Raw genomic sequence first — 25,320 nt, forward strand, 5'->3', positions numbered from 1 at the left:
TTTCATTGCTTTCCATGGGAGATAAAAAAAAAAAAAAGGTATCTCTTTAGATTACAGCCCGGAGAGTACAGCGTAACAATAACTAGGCTATATAGTGTATCTATAAAGTAAGTATAGGGGAACAATATGTAAAGTCTGGGGAATAAAGGGGTAACAACCAGAAAAATAACAAATTATTTATACTGTAAGTATTTTAGAACTAAGGGGTACTTATAGGCTACTATTAGACAACAATCTTATGTTTGGGAGCAATTTAGCAAAAAAGTGCACTGATTAAGTTGTTTCAAGGCAAGTAGAAAGAACTATTGCAATCATTTTTAATACATGGGGAAATATGCTTTTGTTTCATGTTGTTACTGTCACATGTGGTGACACACACCGTTACAGTTACAGAGTGACATTGAGGTCTGTGAATTAAAGTGGTGCTTGACACTCTTGTTTCATGTAGTTACAGAGTAATAAAAAAAAAACCTCGCAAACAATCTTGATATCACTTGGAAACCTTTATTTGAAAAACAACTTATTTCAAAACAGATTTAAAGTTACAACACTTCTTATTTGTTTCTCTACCTTGGCTTCCTCCTCCTCCTGTTCCTCTTCTTCTTTTTCTTTCTTTCAACCGATGAATCTTAAGAGGGAATCCCATGTCATCTGCTATTCTGAAAATACAGTACACCCAGAAATGTGCTCACCCTTTACTCATCTTTTACCCTCATGCTATCTGAGATGTATACGACTTTCCTTCTTAAGATGAACACAAACAAAGGTTTTTAGAAAAATGAATAATCTTGGGAATGCTTTATGCAAGCTCACGTGTTCCTAAAAGTCGAAGCATCAAACCGCACATACAGCAATAGCTACAGTAATCCATACGACCCCAATGGATGAATCAATGTCTTCTGAAGTGAAACGATACGTATTTGTAAGAAAAATACCAAATATTTGAAAATTTTAAACTTCGACCAACTGTCACCTGCGCGTGCATGAGAGGGATGAGAGTTCATGCTTGATATAATTTGAAGCGTGACGTAAGCGTGCTGAGAAACTCACGCGAAAAGTCGGATGTTGGATGCCGTCAGTTTTTTTATTTTATTTTTTTTATTAATGCTCACAACAAAATACACAGAATAACAGATAATGAGAAACAATCAAACCAGAATAACAGAGACAGCAGTTCTGAAACGTCATGAAAGCTTCATGTTGCTCACTACAATATGCTTCGTCGAACACAAAGTCGACTCTGATGCAGGCGCCGGTGACAGCTGGACGGAAGCAAAAAGATGAATAGCCTAAACTATGAGAAAATTTCTGGGTGTACTGTATTTTCTTTTAATGGGATTCCTTCTTAAGATTCATAAATTGGAGAAGGAAGCCAAGCGACAAATAACAACAACAAGAAATAGACAAAACATGTTAGGGGAGAGCGGGGTTGGTTGGCACACTTTTCACTCTCTGTCATATTTCTCAGTCATGTTATATGTGAAAATAGTCTAACCAGTATCAACTGAAAGGTTATGATCTCAACTAATCAACAGATATATTTAATATTCTCGAATGATTCCTATTTCCTTTAAAATTCATCATTAATTCATGTTGTGCACTTGTGCCAACCAGCCCCCAGTATGGAGGCAATGGGGTTGGTTGGCACAGATGCTATAGTTACAAAGAATGAGGTGACAAATGTAAAAAACTTGAAAATTTAATTCAAAACAGAAAAACATTCAACAGAATTTCAGCCCATTTTCTCCATAGATTGTATTTAATTGAACTAAACAACAGTTTGTACGTGTGTGTGTATGCGTGGCACTGAAGACAAACTTCTCCAGGCCGGCTATTCCTATAAAACTCAAAACAAACCAGATCGTATATTTATTTGAACTAAACAGCAGTTTGTAGGCTATGTGTGGGGTGTGTGTGTGTGCATGTGTAGTATTAGGACTAACAGAAATAATGCAGTCTCAAAACAAAAAATAGTTCTCCCCACTAAATATATTGTAGAACTGTGATAGATAGAGATATATAAAATGTAAGGATTTCATCTATATTTTGACAGGAAATTTACAAGTTTCTGATGAGCTATGCTATGTGGCTAACATCATGTCAGTAAAGAGGTGTGGATGGGGTTGGTTGACAGTCTTTCCTCTCTCCGTTGTTCTTAAATATTTTCTGACCATTTTGACTTGTAAACATAACATAAGTTAGTTCATTATATTATATTACATTATATTCATTGTTTTAACATGTAAAATACATAAATTAATAATTTTTTTTAACCAAATGGCTATACTACAAATCAGTGTGTCAACCAACCCCATCCACACCTCTTTACTGACATGAACTTAGCCACATAGCATAGCTCATCAGAAACTTGTAAATTTCCTGTCAAAATATAGATGATTCCTATCTCTATAAACTGAAATCCTTACATTTTATATATCTCTATCTATCACAGTTCTACAATATATTTAGTGGGGAGAACTTTTTTTTGTTTTGAGACTCTAAAATAGAAAAGTTGTCCTCACCTCAATAGTTAGTGACAGTTGAATGATTTCAGTAAATGGGTGTGGTCTGGTCAAGAGGGCAGTCATTTTAATGTTAGATTTTTGTGGCAGCGCCCTCTAGTGTACTGGGATTTAACTGCGTGCCAACCAACACTTGACCCAACCAGCCCTGCTCTCCCCTACTTTCTGTCAGGACAGTAGAATTTGAAATGAAAAGTTGATTTAAAAAAAAAAAAATGAATAAATGAATAATAAGTGTTGTAGACCTGTTTTTAATTAAGTTGTTTTTCAAATAAAGGTTTAGGAGTCAGTGATATCAGACTGTGTTTTTTGTTGTTGTTGTTTAGGCTACTCACCCACTAATATTGTTCCCCTATACTTACACATACTTACTTTATAGGTACACTATATAATTATCGAAAGTTACACTGTAAATTTGTTGTAATTACGTAGTACTTTCCAGGTTGTAATCTAAAGCATTACCAAAAAACTTCTTGGATTGAGGGCTTAATGAGGACATGAGGGTGAGTAATTAATGATAGAAATTTCATAGGGTGAACTAACCCTTTAACATTACCTTACAAATGCTGTCGATTGAATGCAACTTTATGGAATGTTCCTTAAAGTAGGAAACACTTACTGACCGTCAACACACTACACTGAAAATAAGAATGTAGATTAGATTTATCCATATTTCTTCTGATTTTCTTATCTTTCTCAGCTCGTCTGCCTGTTCCTGTCATCAGCAGTAACTCACAATGTTCTTCATCATCATCATCATCATCATCATGTTCATTGGTGTGTTCAGCTGTGAATGTGAGTCATGTGACTCTCTCCTGGTACAAAGGAAACAGTTTATTGTCCAGCATCAGTGTGTCTGATCTCAGCATCAGTCTCTCTCTACCTCTGGAGGTGGAATATCAGGATAAAAACACCTACAGCTGTGTGCTGAACAATCCCATCAGCAACCAGACTCAACATCTGGACATCACTCACCTCTGTCACACATGTGCAGGTACGGTGATATTAATATTGATTTACTCTCAGTTATACAGTGCTGATGTTTGATAAATCAAATGTAGAGATTCATGGCACATTTTGTCCATTACAGGTCAAAGCCTACCTTTGTTGTACATAGTGTTGATCTCTGCTGGATCTCTGTTGCTTGTTGCTGCAGTAGGAATCTTCTGGATCTACAAGAAATATAGAAAAACTGATCGAGAAGGCAAGTGTTGCAAACAAGTATTATAACAAATAATACTTCAAAAATATCCTCTAAATATTTTGATTGATCGACAGCACAAATGATCACTTAATCACAATTATTATTATCTATTTCCTTTTTATAAAAAAGCAATGGAAATAATAATGCATAATTATTGAATTTGGCATTCCTCGTGTCAGAATACATGACAGAATCTGTTTAACGGCAATGGGCAGCAACTCGTCACATTCAAACAAAAAACACAAATTCTGCATTTTGCAACTGCATCAAAACACAGGAAATGCAGTAATGCAAATTTGCATTAATTCATTCAAACAACAACGTCCCCCATCTTAGATGTGCAAGGAAACAGAGCTTCACTGTTGTTCATCTTCATAAATGATAATGTCTGTTTAATGATAAAATATACTTTGCTAGGGACTTTGTGTGTGCATAAAAAAGTTGAAATGTCAAATTTAACTAATGATTTGCTTTGACAGCCCTAATAACATGTTTTAAATAAACAGAGCCTGCGTTTTGTTGTTGTAATGCATCTATTATTGCTGTTGAAACAGTTCAGACTTTTGAAGATGAGATAACTTACACTGAGCCAGTGTTCTACAAAAGAAACGCACATAAATCGGTAAGACAATTTATTCCTGTGTCATGTGTCTTTATATCATTCAGCAGTGAGTCAGATGTAGATCAGTGTGTGTGCTTGTGTTTTTGTCTAAATAATGTTCCATCACAGACACCAGCACCATATTAGATCATTAGCCTTTTTTTTTTAAGGATGCACCAATGTATTGGGTAATAATTGCTATCGGTAGCAAACAGCAGTTGTTTTCATTGGCCATTCCCTGACTGTTTTAAAACGGCCAATGATCTGGGCTGATTATATCCTGTCAATCAAAAGGGGGCAGAAAAACATGTCAGATGGCAGCTCATACTGTGTGCTAAGAAAATGTCTTTTGTTGAATTTAGGGCTGTCAAAGCGAACGCGACAATAATACATTAACGGTTAAAAGTAACAACATTACAGCAGGCTCTATTTAACCCTGGGCCAGGGTTGCCAGGTCCATGGATTTTCTCTACACCAAACATTATTTGCAGCGTGCCCCCATCCAATAATTTCTTTGTTATTTACTTCTGTTCATTTTATCACAAAATTCCAAAATAAATGCCTCTTTGACATGACAGATCACTCAGTTCAAGCAGCTGCACAAAGCACAAGACTTGTCTTCTACTTTATTACAAGTTATAGTATAAAAAAATGCATAAAAAAGGTATGTTGAAAGATACATTACAACTCACTGAAAGGTATCACATCACAGAAATAAGTATATATTTAAAGTATATTAAAGGTGCCCTAGAACTTCTTTTTAAAAGATGTAATATAAGTCTAAGGTGTCCCCTGAATGTGTCTGTGAAGTGTCAGTTCAAAATACCCCATAGATTTTTTTTGAATTAATTTTCTTAACTGCCTATTTTGGGGCATCATTATAAATGAGCCGATTCAGGGTGTGTGGCCCTTTAAATCTGGTGCTCCACGCCCCAAGAGCTCGTGCTTGCCTTAAACAACATAAAAAAAGTTCAAACAGCTAATATAACCCTCAAAATGGATCTTTACAAAGTGTTCGTCATGCAGCATGCTAATCGCGTAAGTACAGTGTTTATTTGAATGTTTACATTTATGAATGAGTTTGATGAGTTCCATGGCTAAAGAATGAAGTTGTGTTTATGAATTATACAGACTGCAAGTGTTTAAGAATGAAAATAGCGACGGCTCTCTCCGTGAATACAGTAATAAACGATGGTAACTTTAACCACATTTAACAGTACATTAGCAACATGCTAACGAAACATTTAGAAAGACAATTTACAAATATCACTAAAAATATCATGTTATCATGGATCATGTCAGTTATTATTGCTCCATCTGCCATTTTTCGCTATTGTCCTTGCTTGCTTACCTAGTCTGATGATTCAGCTGTGCAGATCCAGACGTGTAATCCCTTTCATAATGTTGGGAACATGGGCTGGCATATGCAAATATTGGGGGCATACATATTAATGATCCTGACTGTTACGTAACAGTCAGTGTTATGTTGAGATTCGCCTGTTCTTCGGAGGTCTTTTAAACAAATGAGATTTATATAAGAAGGAGGAAACAATGGAGTTTGAAACTCACTGTATGTCATTTCCATGTACTGAACTCTTGTTATTCAACTATGCCAAGGTAAATTCAATTTTTGAATCTAGGGCACCTTTAAAATAGAATACCATTGATTCTAATAATACTTGACAATATTATTTTTTATTATTATTTTTAATATTTTTGATCAAATAAATGCAGGCTTAATGAACAAGACTTAATGATATTAGAAATTTAAAAATAGTGAGGTGTCCAAGTCCAATTGGTAATGTTTTGACCAATAGTAGATACATGTGTGTGTGTGTGTGTGTGTGTAACAAATGTCAACTGGAGGTAAGTATGAAAAACACATATGCAGTATTTATTAAAATAAATGTGAGCAAAAATAACCATGAACATAAAACTCACCGAACAGCAGTTACATCACTAAACAAGGAACACCTGTGAACCAATGACACTACAAGTGAATTTGAATTTGTTTTATTTTAAATATTTTACATTTTGTATTTGTTTTTTGTTTTTTTACAGATTGGTAACACGGAGGAATGTGTTGTATATGCGCCTGTCGTCATTAGAAGTAAGGAACCTTGTACAAAACCCTCTGAGTCTGTGGTTGAGTTTCAGGATGTGGCACAATCACCACATGCTACACTAATTCTGGCAACAAAAATTACATAGAAAAAAAAAACTTAAGATTTTTTTTTTTAATGCAAGACATAAGAAATGTTTCTTGAGCAATAAATAATCATATTAGAAGGATTTCTGAAGACTCGTGTGACACTGAAGACTGGAGTAATGATGCTGAAAATTCAGCTTTGATCACAATAATAAATTAGTGTAACATATATTCAAATAGAAAATTGTTATAACATTTCACAATATTATTGTTTTTAGTGTACTTTTCCATTGTTTTTCCATGTAAACATTAAAAATGTTAATTATTTCAAACTTTTGACCAGTAGTCTGAATAACTGGAAAATACAAGAAAACATACAAAGTTAAAGGTTACAAAAAAAAAAAAAAAAAAAAAATTACAAAAGCTGTTTTTGAAAATTGATGTTGTGAAAAAATGTTTTTAAGCATTCATTTTAAGATTCACTTCCTGCTTCTGCTAAAAGTCTGGACTGGTAGAGCATTCCAGTGAAGGCAAATAATCTCCATCACACGGTTATGATAACCGTGTAACAGTGTAAATTTATTTTCCTGGCACTAAAGCAGGGCCCTACCATCCTACTGATATAAAATTCACACCACCATTCATTTAGAAGAAAAATTGCACGTCATAATATTTCAGTGCTTTTAAGTTTCCCCTTGAAGAACAAGTGATATAAACAAACTACAGTTGCAGCCACCAGTGGGACACCAATAACAACAGCAGCAACTATTCCTACTATAAGACCCAAAGGCAGAGTCGAATCTGTGAAGATAAAGACAGACAGACATTATTACAAGAGGTGGACTGACAGTCAGTGTTACCATTATGTTGTTCTGATATTTACATCCTTCTACTTTGGTCATCAGTTTAAGAATTTAGATTAACTGATTAATGGCGCCATCTGGTGGCGTTTGAAGAATAACAACTGACACAGCATCACACCTGAGGCGTTGTTTACAGCTGGTATTATTAAGATATATTTTGGTAGACAAGAAGACACATTCCTGTTTACACCTGTTTTATTTGGTCTCTTTTGTCCACTTTCAACCACTTCTTCAAAGGTGGGGTCAATTGGCGGGTACCCACATAGCAAGCAATATTGGCCCGAATGTGGCTAAGCTGGCACTGCTGGCCTCCTGTCAGCAATGGCATGTATCCTGTCAGCCAGAGCTGAGCCATGTGTGGCAATGAAGGCACAGCATGGATCACGGCATACAACATGAGGGCCAAATGTTGGTGGGAGGAGTGTGATCCAGATCAATCCAGTGATCATCTGCTCCAAATCAAGATTGTGACCTTGGGCCAATTAAGTGCACTTTAATGCAGTTGACTTGCATTTACATTTATTCATTTGGCAGACGCTTTTATCCAAAGGGACTTACACGTGAGGAATACAACAAGCGAGTCGTCATGACGAGGCAAATAGACACAAGAAGTGCTCACAATACAAGTTTTAGGGAGTGCTCAGAGTATCATAAGCTACAACAGAGAGGGATTAGAGGAAGTGAAAGGATAGGTATAGGAATTTTTATTTAATTTTTTTAGACTTGACTGATTTACAATTGACTTCATTTGAAATGATAACATTTCATCTGTTATGGCTTGGCATTTCAAAGATAAACAATACTACACTTTAAAACATTGAATTGATTAAAATATCTGTGATAATTTAATCCAGATCTTGGGGATGTGATGTTTTGTGTGAGGAACTGTTGTAGTCTGAGATTTAAAAGTTGTATGTGAATATTTATGGCAGTCTATTGCAGTTCAACTTAGCTTAAAAAGCAGCAAAGAAGAAGCTGTTGTTTGTGAATGTGGATCCTGTGATGCGCCTGATTGAACTCAGTAAATGATCAATCTTTAATTCTCTCTCAAGTTATGACAGGCACAGATCCAAATTCAAACTTTTATTCAGGGATATACATATCCTTCCTCACTACTGATCTTAAAATAATGGTCAAACGACTGGCAGCAGCGGCTGCAAAACAAAAACGTGTGTGGCATTGAAGGCACATATAATATAAAGAAAATCTCATTAGATGATGTTGGGGATGAAATATACATGAATACATTAGCAGTTAATTTCACATGATTTACAATATAGCTTTGAAGCATCAGTGTTATGACAATCTGACATTTTTTTTTTTTTTAAGTCATTACACAAGAAATGTTTTAAGTAGTTTTTAGGCGCACAGAGATATCAAGAATCAACATGAATCTCAACAATGGTGACAATCAACAGCTTTTTTTTGTGTTGTTACTTTAGTAGCTGGTTTTGTGATGTTCAGAGTTAAATATTTTAGTATAAAAGAAATAATGTCTGGATTGTAATAAGTGAAGATGTTGAGATCTTGAGAGATCTGTTAGTGTTTCATGTTCTGTTGGGATTTAAAGGGTTTCTGTATCATGTGTTTTGTGGGTCATCATTGTGCTGAAGAGTAGAGCCTGTGCTTCAGTCCAGGATGAGCCGGAGAACATTTATGTTCTGCTGCATGTTGCTTTAGTTAAAGGCAGTGACATATACAGTTACATTAATTCATGCATATATACCTGTAAAATAAGCATTTTTCTGTAAATGTTTTTTTGCACAATTAAAATGCTTTAAATTTATGTTTTTTTGTTTTTGTTTAGCAGCTGTAGCTGGCAGTCACTGGCCTTTTATTTCAGTAGACACTGTAATGTCAGTAGAGGTAGAATAGATCTGGTCTTTCGTGGCTGTTTGAACACGTAAACTCACGAACAACATAAACGCAATTTGGTCTAATGAGTTGTCGTCTACCTCTGAAAGTGATCAAAAGTGGACAAGCTCAAAAATTTTTAGACCCCATTTATACATCCACATGTAATCCACATGTACCAGATGTGGGCCGAATCTGGGCCACACTATGTTGCTGTCTGGGCAGGGCCTGAGAGCTCAACATGAAACAGCAGTGTTCAGAAGAAAAACTGACAATTGCACAAAAGAAAAGGTGAACCTAAATTACACTCACCAATAACAGTAATGCTGAATCTCTTTACACTGGTGATGCTGATGTTGTGGTGGCTGTGGATGCTGTAGACAAGCTGTAGTTTATAGAGTCCAGAGTCTGTGTTTCTGGTGTTCATGATGGTCAGACATCCAGTCTGATGATCCAGCTTCAGTCTGTCTCTGAATCTCTCATCACTATCTTCAGAGTGAACACTGATATAGGTCTTATTGGGTTTTACAATGATTTCAGCAATGAGAATGTCATTAAAATACCACATCATCACATAATATGGGCTTTTTATTCCACCAGGATCTAAAGTGACAGATTCTCCCTCCTTCACTGACTCATCTTGTTCATCAGCAGGAACATCTGAAATGCAAAACAACAGCTCTGTTTTTTTTTAAAGAAATACCATAAATTACTTGAGAGAAATGTAGATACATGCATTTTTTTGACATTCAGTCTGTAAAGCAATACTTATCCACTTTTTAATCCGAATTTGTGGTTGTCTACAAATTCTACTTTCACAGCAAATGTGTTTTGATGAAATTATCTATGTGTAAAGTAAAATACAGGAGAATTAACAGAATAAATCTAAAGTTTTGAATGCCACTGCTATAATAAACACATTAATAATGATGTGATTTAGGCATATTAACCTGCATTTAAATGTTAAATGACTCACCATTAGCAGCAACATTGAAGATCTTTTGAATGATTCTCCTCCTGATGATCTGTAGTTGATAAAATCCAGAGTCTGTGTTTTTGATGTTCGTGATGGTCAGAGATCCAGTCTGATTGTCCAGCTTCAGTCTGTCTCTGAATCTCTCAGTACCTTCATTACACTGAACATCTGTACAGATAAAACTGAGATCTCCTCTGATTACAGCGATACGAGTGTCATTAAAATACCATCTAATTCTGTCTTGATGGTTCATTTTAACATCAGTCTGTAGAGTGACTGAATCTCCCTCCTTCACTGACACTGACACTCCCTCTGATCCAACACCAGATGAACCTGAAGAAATCAACAGTCATAAAAGCCATTATTAAAAAAAGTGCTGTGAAAATGTTCTTGTTTTACAGATCATACATCGTTGTAGATGGTGAAATATGTCTGGGCTCATAATGTGACACATGCAAACAAACAGTATAAAGGTGCGGTCACATTCCACTGCGTTCTAAAGTTCATGCTTGGTGAACTCTAACCTGTCAAATTGCATCATGTATGCATCACTATGGTGTGACTACTTGGCTGAATTAAAATAATTATATTTTTGCAGTAAAGCCAAGCAGATTGTACATCCTCAATTCCAAAACAGTTAAAAAGACAAGACTCCCAATGTTTTCACTTTCCAACCTACCAACAAATTTTGGTTTTGATGGCTGCAACACACTCCAAAAAAGTTGGGACAGAGGTACGTTTACCACTGTGTCAAATCACCTTTCCTTTTTAATCATTTGGGAATTGAATATTCAAATTGTTAAAGTGATACAAGACTTCAGCTGCTCATTAGTCCGTATTCATCAACGTCTGATTCTCCTTTTCATGATGGGCCAAACATTTTCAACAGGAGACAGATCAGCTGGCCAGTAAGTCACATCCACATGTGTCTACCAAACCACTATTGTAGTACTTGCAGAATGAGACCTGGCATTGTCTTGATCTAATAACCATGGAGTTTCTATAAAAGATGTAGTATATGGCAGTACTGTACAATCCCAATATATGCCTTCAAGTCAATGGAACCTTCACACAAATGCAAGTCACTCATGCCGTTTGCATTGATGCACCCATCAACCGACATTTGCTTTTGCACTTCTCGCTGATGAAAATGCCTTTCGTCTTTGGGAATGAGAATTTGAGACTGAGAATGAGCTCGGGCCCAGAGAACTCACTGCTATCTTTGCATATAACTGTGGTATAGATTTCTCCTTGTGTAACAGAGATTCGAGTTGCATTTCTTGATGCAGCGGCAGACTGTCAAGTGAAACTGGTTTTCCACAGTACTCCTGAGCCCATGTGGCAGTATTTAACACAGCAGCATGACAGTTTGTAACAGGCACATGCCTGTTGCCATATTCTGTCTGGCTGAGTGTAATACTACTACATGCCACCAGAGGCACCAAGGGATTCTAGTGTATATACCCAGGTGTGTAGAAGAGCAAGTCAGATTTGTTGGGCAGAGGATGGCTGAATCCCAAATGGCCCACTTCTAAGCACTTTTGGTCTTGTGGACTTAGACGTGCGCACGTCCATTAAGATCACAAGACAGTAGTCCCATTCATAAAGATTACAGGTTTCTGTACGTCACGAAAGTGCGGACTCAGAGGAAGACCGTGAGGGTTTAGGGTGCCATTTGGGATTCAGACGAAGCATGGCTTACTTGCTGCATTACCACAAACTACTTTGAGTCCTGATTGGGAAACTTTGGTTTTAAGCTCAATTAATGTAAGGAGTATTTTCTTATCTTTCTTTTTTCCCTTCACTTATTCTATATATTTTCTGGTGTGGTTTCTGTATGGGTTTGTAATCAATGCACATGCTTTTTCTCTGTTTTTCTGTGTTGTTTGAGATTGTTTCCTAAATGGCATCATTGCTAAAGTTAAGTCGCGAGCACCATTCTTTATTGCTACTAGCAATTGTATGGCTACCATTCATTGCTTGGAGTTCAAAAGAGGATATTCATCCATGAACTGTATCTTTACTTCACCTTGTGGATCACTTGGATCTCATGCATGAGGATTGTAAAGATTTAACTTTTCTTTTTGGGGTTGCGTTTTGGGGTTGATGTTCATTTCAACTCATGCACTGCTGTTACAACTGACTCTATATCAGGCTGGTTTTCTCACCCTTAGGTTTCAAGGACTGTAAAAACTATTTACAGTTGAGCCTGCCTACATTCGTACAGTCTGTTTTTTTCTTACATGCTCATTGTTTGTTTTATTTTCAGTATCTTTTGTTGTTTTGTTTTGTTGGTTTATTTATATAAAATTGCACAAAAACAGATTTTTATTGCCTGACTGTTTCATGTTATTTATACCTGGTTTAGATTATGTCTATGTAAGTTGGCGGTTCCCTTCCTTAAAAATCAGACCTATAGCAGTCTTACACTTAATGTGGTTGAGGCAGTTACAGGTTTCTCATGCAGCACCACCCGAGGCTCTAAGGTCAGGCACATTCAACTGAGGTGTCCTGCCTTGCTCTACACATACTGCATTTTTCTGGATTCCTGGAATCTTTTCACAATATTGGTAGATGGGGAAAGACCTAAATTCTTTTCAGTTTGGCATTGAGAAATGTGACTTGTTTTGTCTGACAATTCTGACATAACTGAAGAGCGCAAGTTCTGCACTCAGAAAAAACTAAATGCTTGTCAATGTTTCTCGTGCAAAGTTTCTCGTCATCAGTCCGATATCAATACTTAAGAACAGAGAACCCTTGAAAGTACCTGAATGTTTTCTTGATTTTGAGGATGCATTGAATGCAGACTTGAGAGAACTGAACCATTAAAACCCCAGAAGTCATTGTGGGTGGATGACATACAGAAACCTGTAATCTTTAAACTTCTCTTTTTCTCACAAAGGAGATTTGTGCTGAAAGCCAGCAAATACATGATGGTTTGTGAAAGTAATAAATACCTGGTCTGTAGTACATTTAAAGAATCCTAAAGTGACAGTTCATACAAAAATGAAAATTATTCCATAATTTACTCACCCTCAAGCCATCCTAGATGTATATGACTATGTTCTTTCAGACAAACACAATCTGAGATATGGTTAAAAATATCCTTAGTTTTCTTAGGTTTATAATGGTTGTGAATGAGGGCCATGTTTTAAAGTTAAAATAATAATAATAAAAGCAAAGTCTTCTGAAGCAAAGCGATTTGTTGTATTTTTAAGAAAAATATCCACATTTAAAACTTTATAAATTCAAATAACTAGCTACCTTCGGATGACCGTACGCATAATGCGCAAGTCGATTTGTGCCAAATGAGTAATCCTCTGACGCGATGTATGACGCAGGATGTAGGAGTATAAGCTTAGATGCCTCTCGCGGTTCAAACTGATAGGGCTGTGGAACAAATTTAAGCTTCTCTTCTCTTGTATCGAAATTAGGGATGCACAGATACCATTTTTTTGGATGGATGCATTATTTTTTACTTCAAAACACAACCCCCCACCCCCATTCACAACCATTATGAACCTTGGAGGACTAAGGACATTTTTTTTTGATCAAGGTCTCTTTTATTTTCAAAGATAACAAACAAAAGATAAACAATATTCACATGAAATAGTCAAGTCTAGTTCCTGTACATACAAACAACCCAAACAGCTCCCCTATGCCCCCCACCCAGATGTACTGGACCCCAACAAATTACCATGCAACCAGACATACTCAGATATGAGTCTGCAGATTCATACATATATAATTCAAATATCTAAATAAAATAAAATAAAATGACATCATCAATAAATAATAATAAGAAAAAAAATAAAAAAAAATAAATAAAAAAAATACACATATGCATTGCACACACAATTGGGTTACATAGACATGTTAATAGCTGCCGTGCCTTCTACAAAGGAGATAAAAGGCTGCCAGATTGTATAGAATTTTCTAGTGGACCCTCTTACAGTGTATCTAATTTTTTCTAAGTGAACATAACTCATAACCTCCCTAATCCATTGGCCATATGTTGGGGGGAGAGCATCTTTCCATTTGAAAAGAATAAGCCTCCTAGCCAACAAAGAGCAGAAGGCCATCATATTTAGGTGGCGCCCAGAAAAGGTGGCATCTACCGGAGCCACACCAAACAATGAAATCAAAGGAGATGGTTGTATTGTTCTTCCACATATTTCAGAGAATGCCTCGAAGATGGACTGCCAAAAATTATGCAGCTTAGGGCACAACCAAAACATGTGTAATAGTGTGGCAGGAGCCTGTCTGCACCGATCACACGTAGGATCAATACTCGTTTTAATTCTAGACAATCTATCCTTGGTCCAGTGAAGACGGTGCACTATTTTAAATTGAACCACAGCATGTCTGAGGCATATAGAGGAAGAATAGATACGCTGTATAATTTTTTGCCAGGTTTCTTCTGAAATCGTTTCATTTAGGTCTGTTTCCCATTTAATTCTTAGGCAATCGAGACTATTCAAGTTATACGTATTGAGCAATGTATAAATTCTGCCTATTACTTGTTTTATGTTAACTTTACATTTTAAAATTGTTTCAAGCAGAGATTCAGAAGGCCTCAAAGGAAAACAGTCAGAATTAGAGGCCACGAAACCTCTAAGCTGCAGATACCTGAAGAAATGCGATTTATGGAGACCATACTTCTGTTGCAATTGTATAAAGCTGGCAAATCTATTCCTAATGTAGAGGTCAGATAATGTACCTATCCCATTTCCTGCCCAAACACTAAAAGCTTCATCCATCATTGATGGGACAAACATATGATTCTTTATCAATGGTGCATCAAGTGAGAGATCAGTGAGATTAAAGGTCCTTCTAAACTGATTCCATGTTTTAACTGAATGGATAACAACTGGATTATTGGTGAAGGCTGAGATAGGCTGTTTAAAAGGTAGTTTGGAACATAATAAAGCTGCTGGGGAGGTAGATCCAATGGATGTCCTCTCCAGCACCATCCAATCAGTACTATTGACATCCGTGAAATCATTTCTCAACCAATACAGCAGTGCTCTTATATTAGCAGCCCAATGATAATACATAAAATTTGGAAGTGCCATACCACCCATTGCACGGGGCCTCTGTAATATATTTTTATTAATCCTGGGCTGCCTTTTATGCCATATAAAGGATGTAATCTGACTGTTTAAACTGGAAAAAAAAGATTTTGTTAGATAGAGAGGAAGAGATTGAAACAAATATAAAAACTTAGGGAGAATATTCATCTTAATTGTATTGATCCTCCCTCCTAAGGAGAGAGGCAGAGGGTCCCAACGCTCAAGGTCTTGTTTAAGGCTGCTTAAGAGGGGATGATAATTAGCCTTAAAAAGATCCTTGTGGTCATGTGTGACCCATATACCTAAATATTTAATTTTTTTAGGACTAAATTTAAAAGGGATTGACCCAAGATATGATCTATCTACAGAAGAAATAGGCATAAGTTCACTTTTCTGAAAGTTGACTTTATAGCCAGATATTTTTCCGAACTTTGTGAGTAGACTCGATAATTCAGGAAGACTGGAGAGGGGATCCGATATGAATAATAACATGTCATCTGCATAAAGTGACACTTTATGCTCTGAACCCGCCCGGTGTATCCCCTTGATGGTGGGGCACTGCTTCAGGGCTAATGCGAGTGGCTCAAGTGCAACGGCAAACAAAAGTGGTGAAAGAGGACACCCCTGCCTCGTGCCCCGCTTCAGTTCAAAGTAGGTGGATAAGTTATTATTGGTGCGAATCGCAGCCACTGGGAGCGTGTATAGGAGTCTGATCCAGGAGATGAATTTAGGGCCAAAATGAAACGCTTCTAAAGTCTTGAAAAGATAGTCCCACTCCACCCTATCGAACGCTTTTTCAGCGTCGAGGGATAACATCACTTCAATATTGCCAGGATCGTGTGGAGTGGGACAATATAGAATATTAAATAGACGCCTGATATTGAAAAATGAATAACGATTTTTTATAAATCCTGTCTGATCAGACGAAATAATAGAGGGGATAATATTTTCAAGACGACGTGCCAAAATCTTGGCAAGAATCTTTGCGTCTGTATTCAGCAACGAAATAGGGCGGTACGAACCACAATTGAGGGGATTTTTATCCTTTTTAATTAATAGAGAGATTACTGCTTGACGCGTGGTTGGGGGCAAGGAGTTGTTGGCTAAAGATTCTTGATATACTAACAATAACAGAGGAGATAGCTCTTCAGAAAACTTTTTGAAAAATTCGGTTGAGAAGCCATCTGGCCCTGGAGATTTGCCACTTTGCAAGGCACCAATTGCTGACACTATCTCCTTAACTGAGAGATCCCTTTCTAGTTCAGCTGAGAATTCTACACTTACAGAAGGCATTTTTAGGAATCTAAAAAAGTCTTCTAGGAGAACAGGATTGTTGGGCCCATCTGAAGTATATAATAATTGGTAGAATTTTCTGAAACAGGAATTTATCTTCTCATTATCAGTGCATTTTAGACCACATTCATCATTAATTTCAGGAATTGTTTGATTTGCAGTTCTTTGGCGCAACTGGTGAGCAAGTGCTCGGCCGGACTTTTCCCCATGTTCATAATGACCATGTTTTGATTTGGAAATAAGGTATTCAGCATGTCTGGTAGACAGGAGATCAAACTCTGTCTGTAATGACAAGCGTTTCTTAATTACATCTGCTGAAGGGGTATAACCATGCAGCCTGTCTAACTCTAATATCTCATCTGATAATTTTTTAATACGTTCAGTGTTGGCCCTTCTTTTATTTGCACAGTATGAAATAATTTGACCCCTTAAATATGCCTTTAGCGACTCCCAAACAGTAGATGACGACATCCCTGGGGTTTGGTTGATGTCGAGAAACACTTTAATTTCAGATGATATGAACTTAGTAAATTCATCTTCTGACAGAAGCAGAGGGTTAAACCGCCATGTACGATATGTAGATTGTGTATCAGGAATGTACATTTTCATGATTAAGGGACCATGATCCGAGATGACCATAGCCCCGTAATCACACTCTTTCGTGAGATGCAGAATTCTTTTGTCCAGGAAAAAGTAATCAATACGTGAATACGCCTTATGCACCGGGGAAAAGTATGAGTACGCCCTAGAGGTGGGGTTACGAAACCGCCACACATCCGCTACACCATAGGTCTTCAGGAAGAGCTGAATAGTGTGAGCTGACTTCGTCAGGGATGTCCTCTTAGAAATACTCCTATCTAAAAGAGGAGAAAGTACACAATTAATGTCACCACCGAGTATAAGATGATGTGATGACAGGTCTGGTAGATGAGAAAAAAAATTTGTGAAGAATGTAGAGTCATCCCAGTTCGGGGCATAAATACAGGCTAAAATAACTGGGAGCGAGTATAATTTTCCTGCCACAATGACATATCGCCCTGCGGAGTCAGATTGCACATGAGATACCGTGAACTGTACTTTTTTACTTATCATAATAGCAACACCCCTAGCCTTTGAGCAAAAATTTGATTGATACACCTGGCCCGCCCATCCCCTAACCAAGCGAGAACTATCACAAGCACGTATATGGGTCTCTTGTAAGAATGCAATATCTGCACTGAGCTGTTTTAAGTGCGAGAATACTTTTTTCAATTTCACCGGATGATTAAGTGATTTGACATTCCAGCTTATGAAGTTAACAGGGCAACCATCATAACCTCTTGTATTATTTATATTGGCCATATTGTGTATACAGAGAGGTGAGCACCATATATGAAACCCAAAGACACAAGAACATAAAAAACAAACGTACACAAAAATAAAATAAAAGTCTGGCAAAGTAGCACCAGTTCGTAGATCGGTCCAGTAGTCCCACCCTCCCCCCTCCCCTCCTCATCACCCAAATGAACAAGGTGATCACAACAACCCTCAGAAAAAAATCCACACATTAAGTGCTTGTGGTTGGGAACGCTAAAGCCAAGCACTCGGGCTCCCGTCGAGCCTCCAACAAAAATAAAATAGAGATGGTAAAGTGTAGAGTAAAACAATTCAGTACCATGCTCGGTAAACTTATATATAAAATATATTTATCACACTGAGTATCAAGACTAAACTGAGTTAACTTCCTTAAATAACATTAAATCAGGTGTAATGACTCTTTACAGAAAGCCATCTATGACTGACATAATTAACCTAAAAAAATGATCAGGAACAGAGGCAACGTGCCTTTCATTTCAGCTTGGGCTAAACCAAGCTGAGCCAAAAAAGATAGTATGTCAGTCTAAGGGCACATAGTTCAAGGTGGTCAACATTGGGACAGTATACAGAGAAAAGTAAACATTGTGTTGTGAATTTGTACCTCATGACATCTGGCACAGTAATATACACATGATTACCGTACCCGCAGAACGTCAGAGGTATTATGCTCAGTTGAAAATATCAGTCTCATGAACATTCTGCGGCCTCCATGGAAGGGAGAATATTCTTCTTGACATAAGTCATAGCTTTGTCTGGGTCAGTAAACTCCCTGTCCTCCCCTCTGTACGTGACCCGAAAACGCGCTGGAAACAAAATCCCGTACCGGACTCCCTGTCGGTCGCGAAGCAGTTTCCTCACCTCTGTGAATGCAGCCCGAGCTTTTGCCACAGTTGCCGTGTAGTCCGGGAAGATGGTAATTGGTTCCCCGTTGAAACAGGAGCGGACCCCGGGTGCGAGCGCATCGTAGTACCTGGACACAATCTTGGTAATAATGAAGCTTAGCAACGATGGCGCGAGGTTTTCCGCCCGGCTTCTTCGGCCCTAAGCTCCGGTGCGAGCGGTCGATTAACAGGCTCTTTATCCAACTGTAGCACTTCAGATAGCAGCTTTGATACAGAGGTTGTAGTACTGGAGTCGGGAGTTTCGGGTACACCAATGATTCTTATGTTACATCTCCTCATCCGCCCTTCCATATCCTCACACTTCGATTTCAGTTCTGCCATTTCTGCCTTCATCTCACTCACAGAATTTTGTAAAGCAGCCACTTCATCTGACCAAGCTGATAGCCCCCCCTCTACCTCCTTGATGCTAACTTTCACCTGGTCGATCTCAGACTTCAGCGCCGCGGTGTTATTAATTATCTCCGTTTTCACCTCCTTCAGCTCATTCTTGAGCATTTCGAAGTCGTCAGCGAGAGCATTTTTCAGCTCTGACTTTATCACCGCTGAGATGTCCGCTTTCAGAGAGAGAAGGATTTCTGATTTTAATACTTCTACGTCCATCTCACGCGGCGCAGGTGAGGGCGGGGTCGCTTTAGCTGGGCTCTTGGCAGCACTCTGGTCCGAGGATGTATTGGGCCTTGTTTTGGAGGTTTCAGTATACTTAAATTTCTTCAGCCTCGTGTCCATCAGGGCCCCGCGGTGGACTTGTTCCACTATCCGATGTAGTTCAGTAATAGTTCACTGTTTTACGGAAAGGAATACACCTTACGTTTTGGTTAAATTAAAGGTTCAACGGGAGCTCGCGTCAAACACAGCCTCACTCCATTACGGCCAAGCCGGACTAAGGACATTTTTAAATATATCTCTGATTGTGTTCGTCTCAAAGAAGATAGTCATATACACATAGGATGGCTTAAAGGGTGAGTAAATCATGGGATAATTTTCATTTTGGGGTGAACTATCCCTTTAACAAAACAAAACAACTACTATACAAAAACAGACTGAGTAGTGGTGTACACTTGGTACAAGTGCTTGGTCTAGTGCTTGGACCCCTAAAAAACATTAATGATGTGCTTTAGGCATATTTAGCATGCTTTAAAATGTTACTCACCACGAACAGCAACACTGAAGATCTTTTGAATTACTCTTTTATTGATGGTTTGTAGTGTATATTCTCCAGAGTCTGTGTTTCTGGTGTTTGTGATGGTCAGAGATCCAGTCTGATGATCCAGCTTCAGTCTGTCTCTGAATCTCTCTTTACACAGATCATCTACACAGATCCTATGAAGATCTCCATTGATTTGAGCGATGCGAATGTCATTAAAATACCATGTCATTCTGACTTGTTGATTTATTTTAACATCAGTCTGTAGCGTGACTGAATCTCCCTCCATCACTGACACTGACACTTTATCTGTATCAACATCATCATATGCACCTGCAAAAGAAACCAACAAATCATTTCAAAACACTTCTGGAATAGTTGGATAAAATTATACAAAAGCAATGTGCTGTGATTTGATTTTTTTTTTTTTCCCCTTGAGATAATAATGATTATAGGTACAGACACATGTCTGGATTCATAATGTAACACAAGCAAACAAACTGCAAAAGTACATCATTGATAAACACATTCACTCATCAGACAAACTTAAGCTACATGATCTCATGGGAAATTCTGAACAACCCACGTCATGATTCAGACGAAAACAATCATGATTCATAACTATTAGATTATAACACATGTAATTCAAATACCTCGGCTACTTCAAACAGCAATAACCAAGAAATAATATATTTCTGTCAAGTGTTTGTTTCTGTCAAGTGTAGTACTATTGATACAATATGAAATTAGGTCACTTTAGCTATTAACATTTAACGAAAGAGATAACAAACGTCTTACCTGGCACAAAAAATAAACACAAAATCAAAAAATATAAAAACTTCATTTTCACCACAACAAAAAGAGAGTCGATATTGTGGATTTTGTTCTCATTTTGCCTATATATCCAAACAAAATGAAAGCGAAATTAGATAGCCTAGATGTTTTGGACGCCAGATAAACTAAGCTGACGCTGGGCGGAGCACACGTGATTATTCATGAGTTTCCTGTTTCGTGTTAAAGTGACTCTGAAAACATTAGTGCACATTCCTCGGGTCACAGAAACCGTAACGTAATAGCGTATCAGCGTAGAACGAAGTTAAGATTTTTAATAACTATTCATGTTTGCTCTATAGACCACTTTGGAGCAGACGTCACAATTACGTCACTTGCAGCTGCGCGCGCATACGGGTTGCAGAAAAATAGTTGAAGCTATTGAAGAAAAATGTGAAAAAATCCACAGAATAAGAGAAAAATGTTTTGTTGTGCCTCTGGATGTTGGAATCGGAATGCAAAAAATATAGTCTTCATTTTTAAAGAAAACCATCGTTGAAAACGTAATTTGAAGATAAACAGAGACGTTTCACAGACTGGATTGATGACACCTGCAAGGATTACTCTACTATTAAAGCAGGAATTTGATGTAAACAGTAAGTCTCTACATAAAATTCACATATGCAGTTCAGAGGACATACATACATACAGCATGAAACAATTATAATTAAAATAATTTAAACCTATAATATTTTACATAGATAACTTTTAAACATAATAATTTTTATTTTACAATTCTGACTTTTTTTTCTCTTGCATTTGCGTGTTTATTACTCCCAGTTCGGACTTTATAACTCGCAATAGTGAGTTTATTTCACAATTCTGAGGGGGGAAAAGTCAGAATTGCGGGATAAATTGCAATTCAGAAAAGACAGAATAACGAGTATATCTCACAATTCTGTTTTATTTTGTAAGAAATGTGATATGTAAACTCAGATTTGCGAGAAATAAAAGTCAGAATTGTGAGATATAAACTCGAAATTAACTTTTTTTATTCTTTTATTTCGTGGCTTCCATAGACTTCTACTGCTCAACTTTCATTTTCTGCAACCAGCTAGGCTCCGCCCACAAAAACCGTCATCGCTGTTTGCAAACACCAAATTGGTCTATAGACCACTTTGGAGCAGACGTCACAATGACGTCACTTGCAGCTGCGCGCGCATAGTGGTTGCAGAAAAATAGCGGTAGCAATTGGAGGAAAATAAGAGAATAAGAGAAAAATGTTTTGTTGTGCCTCTGGATGTTGGACTCGGAAATCAAAAATATAGTCTTAATTTTTAAAGAAAACCATCGTTGAAAACGTCCTTTGAAGCTAAACGGAGACGTTTCACAGACTGGACTGATGACACCTGCAAGGATTAGTCTACTATTAAAGCAGGAATTTGATGTAAACAGTAAGTCTACATAATATTCACATATGCAGTTCAGAGGACATACATACATAGCAGTTACAGCATTGAAATAATATTTAAACCTATAACATTTCACATAGATAACTTTTAAACAGTCTATACAATTTTAATTTCACAATTCTGACTTTTTTCTTGCATTTGCGTGTTTATTACTCCCAGTTCGGACTTTATTCCTCGCAATTGTGAGTTTATTTCACAATTCTGAGGGGAAAAAAGTCAGAATTGAGGAATAAATTGCAATTCAGAAAAGACAGAATAACGAGTATATCTCACAATTGTTTTTCTTTGTAAGAAATGTGAGATATAAACTCAGATTTGCGAGAAATAAAAGTCAGAATTGTGAGATATAAACTCGAAATTAACTTTTTATTCTTTTAATTCATGACAAACAAAAACAAAACAAAGTTGTACGCGTCAAGAGACTTATACGCTTTTAGCTTCTCCTGAGTATAGGCTATACACTTGAGGTGTCAATCAGGTAAATATATATCTCTGGCCACTGGATGCTTGGCCATTTCGTTTCATCATTTAACCACTGACAAGGTGCTATGGCAAACGGATCCGTAAGCTGTATCCCACTCGGTAATGTTAATTTTTTTGAAATAACAGTGCTTATCGCTGGGTGAAGCTGCTGTGATATGCCGACAACATTTTAAAAAAATAACAAATCAAAATATTCTATAATGTTTCTAAATCTTAACTACTTTGAACCGCTTCGTCATAACTCTCTAGTCGTACTGGTTATCACTCCCGGGTTTTCTGCAACCACGATGCGCGCGCATCCCGAATGTTTACAAACAGTAAATAGGCCTATAGTTTGTACATTGTGTCATGTGATATGATTTAAACATTACAGCCATTTGCCAGATACTATAGCCAACAGCTAGCCATCAAGTTTGTTTGTTTGCTTGTTTTATATAGGCTATTGTCTGTTTTGCTTTGATAGTCTTTAACATTGTTTCGTTTGACAACTTGTATAAATGTATCTGTGGTACATATAAAGTTTCAGTTGAGATATTTTTGTCATTCCCATTGCTCAGTTGGTCGCCTGCATAATTAAATCAGACATTATATTAAATCACAATGACAAATGGTGTGTTTTTGAATAAACATTCTTTATCTTTTTCTGAAAAAGCACAATGCTCCATATGGTTAGAAACATTGTGAGATGGTGAAATTAGCAACCCATACTACAGTAATTTGTACATTTTTAGTTTTAATACTGTAAATGTCAAAGCAAGAAGTGTAATTATAGGGGTATTTTCTAGAGATGCAAGACAATCAAGCAGACGAGTGATTCTGAAGAATATACCATTAACATTAAGAAATAGTTACAGTGATGCCTCTCCTTCTGATTTCTCACTTCTGCACAGTCATATCAGAATTGAAATGCTGATTGAGGAAGTTTTGGTAAGAGGGCTTTATATGGTCTGGTGGTTGTCCATGAGTGAAGGATGAAACACTGAAGATCAGCAGCAGAATCACAGCAGACTGATGAATCTCCATGATCTGTGAACAATACATACATTAAAACACCTTTACTGACATTTGACTTGCACTGTTAGACCTTGGCAGGCTATTTTACAGTAAGATACTGGCAACACTGTTGCCAGTAATTTACTGTTGATTGTACATTTATTTACTGTAATCTACAGTATGTTACTGTAAAGATACCACACACTAAATTAAAACTTGTGTTACCTCAATTCATTTACAGAAACCGACTGCCTCGAATTGTCAGAGAGCTGTTTAAATTTACAAACTTAACATTTATTATATGGTAATAATGTGAGAATATTACTATGAATATTATTGCTATTTCATTAGTCCACTAAAAACATTTTAAATAAAGAGGTTTTCACTGCATCAGCAACTACACAGTCACCAGATAGCGAGCAATGATCGAAATAATGTTAAATCAATCTTAATTTGTCAACGTTAACCTCACTGAATCAATATCATGTTGTGATGCAGTGCGATAATTAAGTTAATATTTAAGTGATGACTGAGCATTAATGATGAACACCTGCTGTTAACAAGCAGAACCACTGAAAAGAGGAACAAGAATGGAAAAAAAAAACAAGCAGAAACTACAACTATGAGCAGAACTACAACTGTCTTCCAGCCATTACACATTATCACACTTATTACTGACCAGATTAACTTTATTTCTACAAAATATCTTATTGAGGATTAACAGAAGTTTAGATGTTGATGTTTTATTGAAAATGTTTGGTTTGATGTTACCATTGAGGAGAAGAGTGTTTTGAGCTCTTTACTCATGACCTTTTAATACATCAGTTTTTTTTTTTCCTCTGGCTGCTTAAACTATTTTTGCAAATCACGTTTGTTATGGATAAACAAATTTGCATTGCAACATTAAACTTTTAAATGTCACCATTGTTGAGATTCATATTCTGATTGTTGATGTCTCTGCTGTGCAAGTTATGTAGGAGCTCAGAATATTTTATGCACTAAATGACTTCAATATTCTTCTAAATAACTGATTACTGAAACATTGCTGGTTTTGAATCACAGATATGGTATAATCAAAAAACATAAAATATCCATTAAATCAAAGACTAAAGAGATCAGTGAATTAAACAAGTCCAAGATGATTACAGCATCATCAGAACAGCCAAAACACCTGATCAACTTCATGTTGGCTTTTTCCTGCCATAACACATGTGTTTTATAAACACTCAGTTACAGCAGCCAGAGAAAACTAATGTAAAAGAGTCAAGAGCCCAACTAAAGCAGACACTGGACACTACGATGGTGACTACAAACCTCAATAAATTTTTATTTTCAATAAAACATCAACATCCATATCTGTTAATTCTCAACAAGAACTTCTGTACATGTATGAAAGAAATAATGTCAAACTGGTTTGTGAACTGGTTTCACACTCAGTGCGGCTGAAGTCAGTTGTAGTTCTTGTGTTTCTGCTCGTCTCTTCTCTTTTTTCTGGTCTTGTTTCTCTGTCCTTCAGTGATTCTGCTAATCTGGGGCCTGTACCATGAAGCCAGATTAGCTGGCTAGCCAGGTAAGTCTCAGGTTAGTTTGCGCCAATCCTGGGTTTTAGGTACCATGAAAGTGACTTGGCTTTTAGCGGTGTTCATCGCCATGGTAACTTATGCT

General features: G+C 37.0%; 1 protein-coding gene across 1 annotated transcript; it reads right to left on the reverse strand.

Annotated features, from left to right (window-relative positions):
- Positions 1–6,698: 6,698 nt before the first annotated feature.
- LOC125261473 lies at positions 6,699–21,068 on the reverse strand. The gene is made up of 5 exons (XM_048180038.1): positions 20,735–21,068; positions 19,943–20,269; positions 10,170–10,502; positions 9,506–9,853; positions 6,699–7,277 (listed from the first exon to the last, which is right to left on the reverse strand). The coding sequence occupies exons 1-5, from the start codon at positions 20,778–20,780 to the stop codon at positions 7,141–7,143; spliced, it is 1,191 nt and encodes a 396-aa protein (XP_048035995.1). The 5' UTR covers positions 20,781–21,068; the 3' UTR covers positions 6,699–7,140.
- Positions 21,069–25,320: the final 4,252 nt, after the last annotated feature.

This window comes from Megalobrama amblycephala, unplaced genomic scaffold, assembly GCF_018812025.1.
Source record: "Megalobrama amblycephala isolate DHTTF-2021 unplaced genomic scaffold, ASM1881202v1 scaffold417, whole genome shotgun sequence".
Classification (NCBI taxonomy): Eukaryota; Metazoa; Chordata; class Actinopteri; order Cypriniformes; family Xenocyprididae; genus Megalobrama; species Megalobrama amblycephala.

What these genes read in the sequence shown, in the direction of transcription:
- LOC125261473 (XM_048180038.1), bottom strand. Translation starts at nt 20,780, where the DNA reads ATGAAGTTTTTATATTTTTTGATTTTGTGTTTATTTTTTGTGCCAG. An exon ending in CTTCAGTGTTGCTGTTCGTG is followed by an intron (nt 10,503 to 19,942) that starts GTGAGTAACATT and finishes TGATTTCTTCAG; the next exon opens with GTTCATCTGGTGTTGGATCA. An exon ending in CTTCAATGTTGCTGCTAATG is followed by an intron (nt 9,854 to 10,169) that starts GTGAGTCATTTA and finishes TTTGCATTTCAG; the next exon opens with ATGTTCCTGCTGATGAACAA.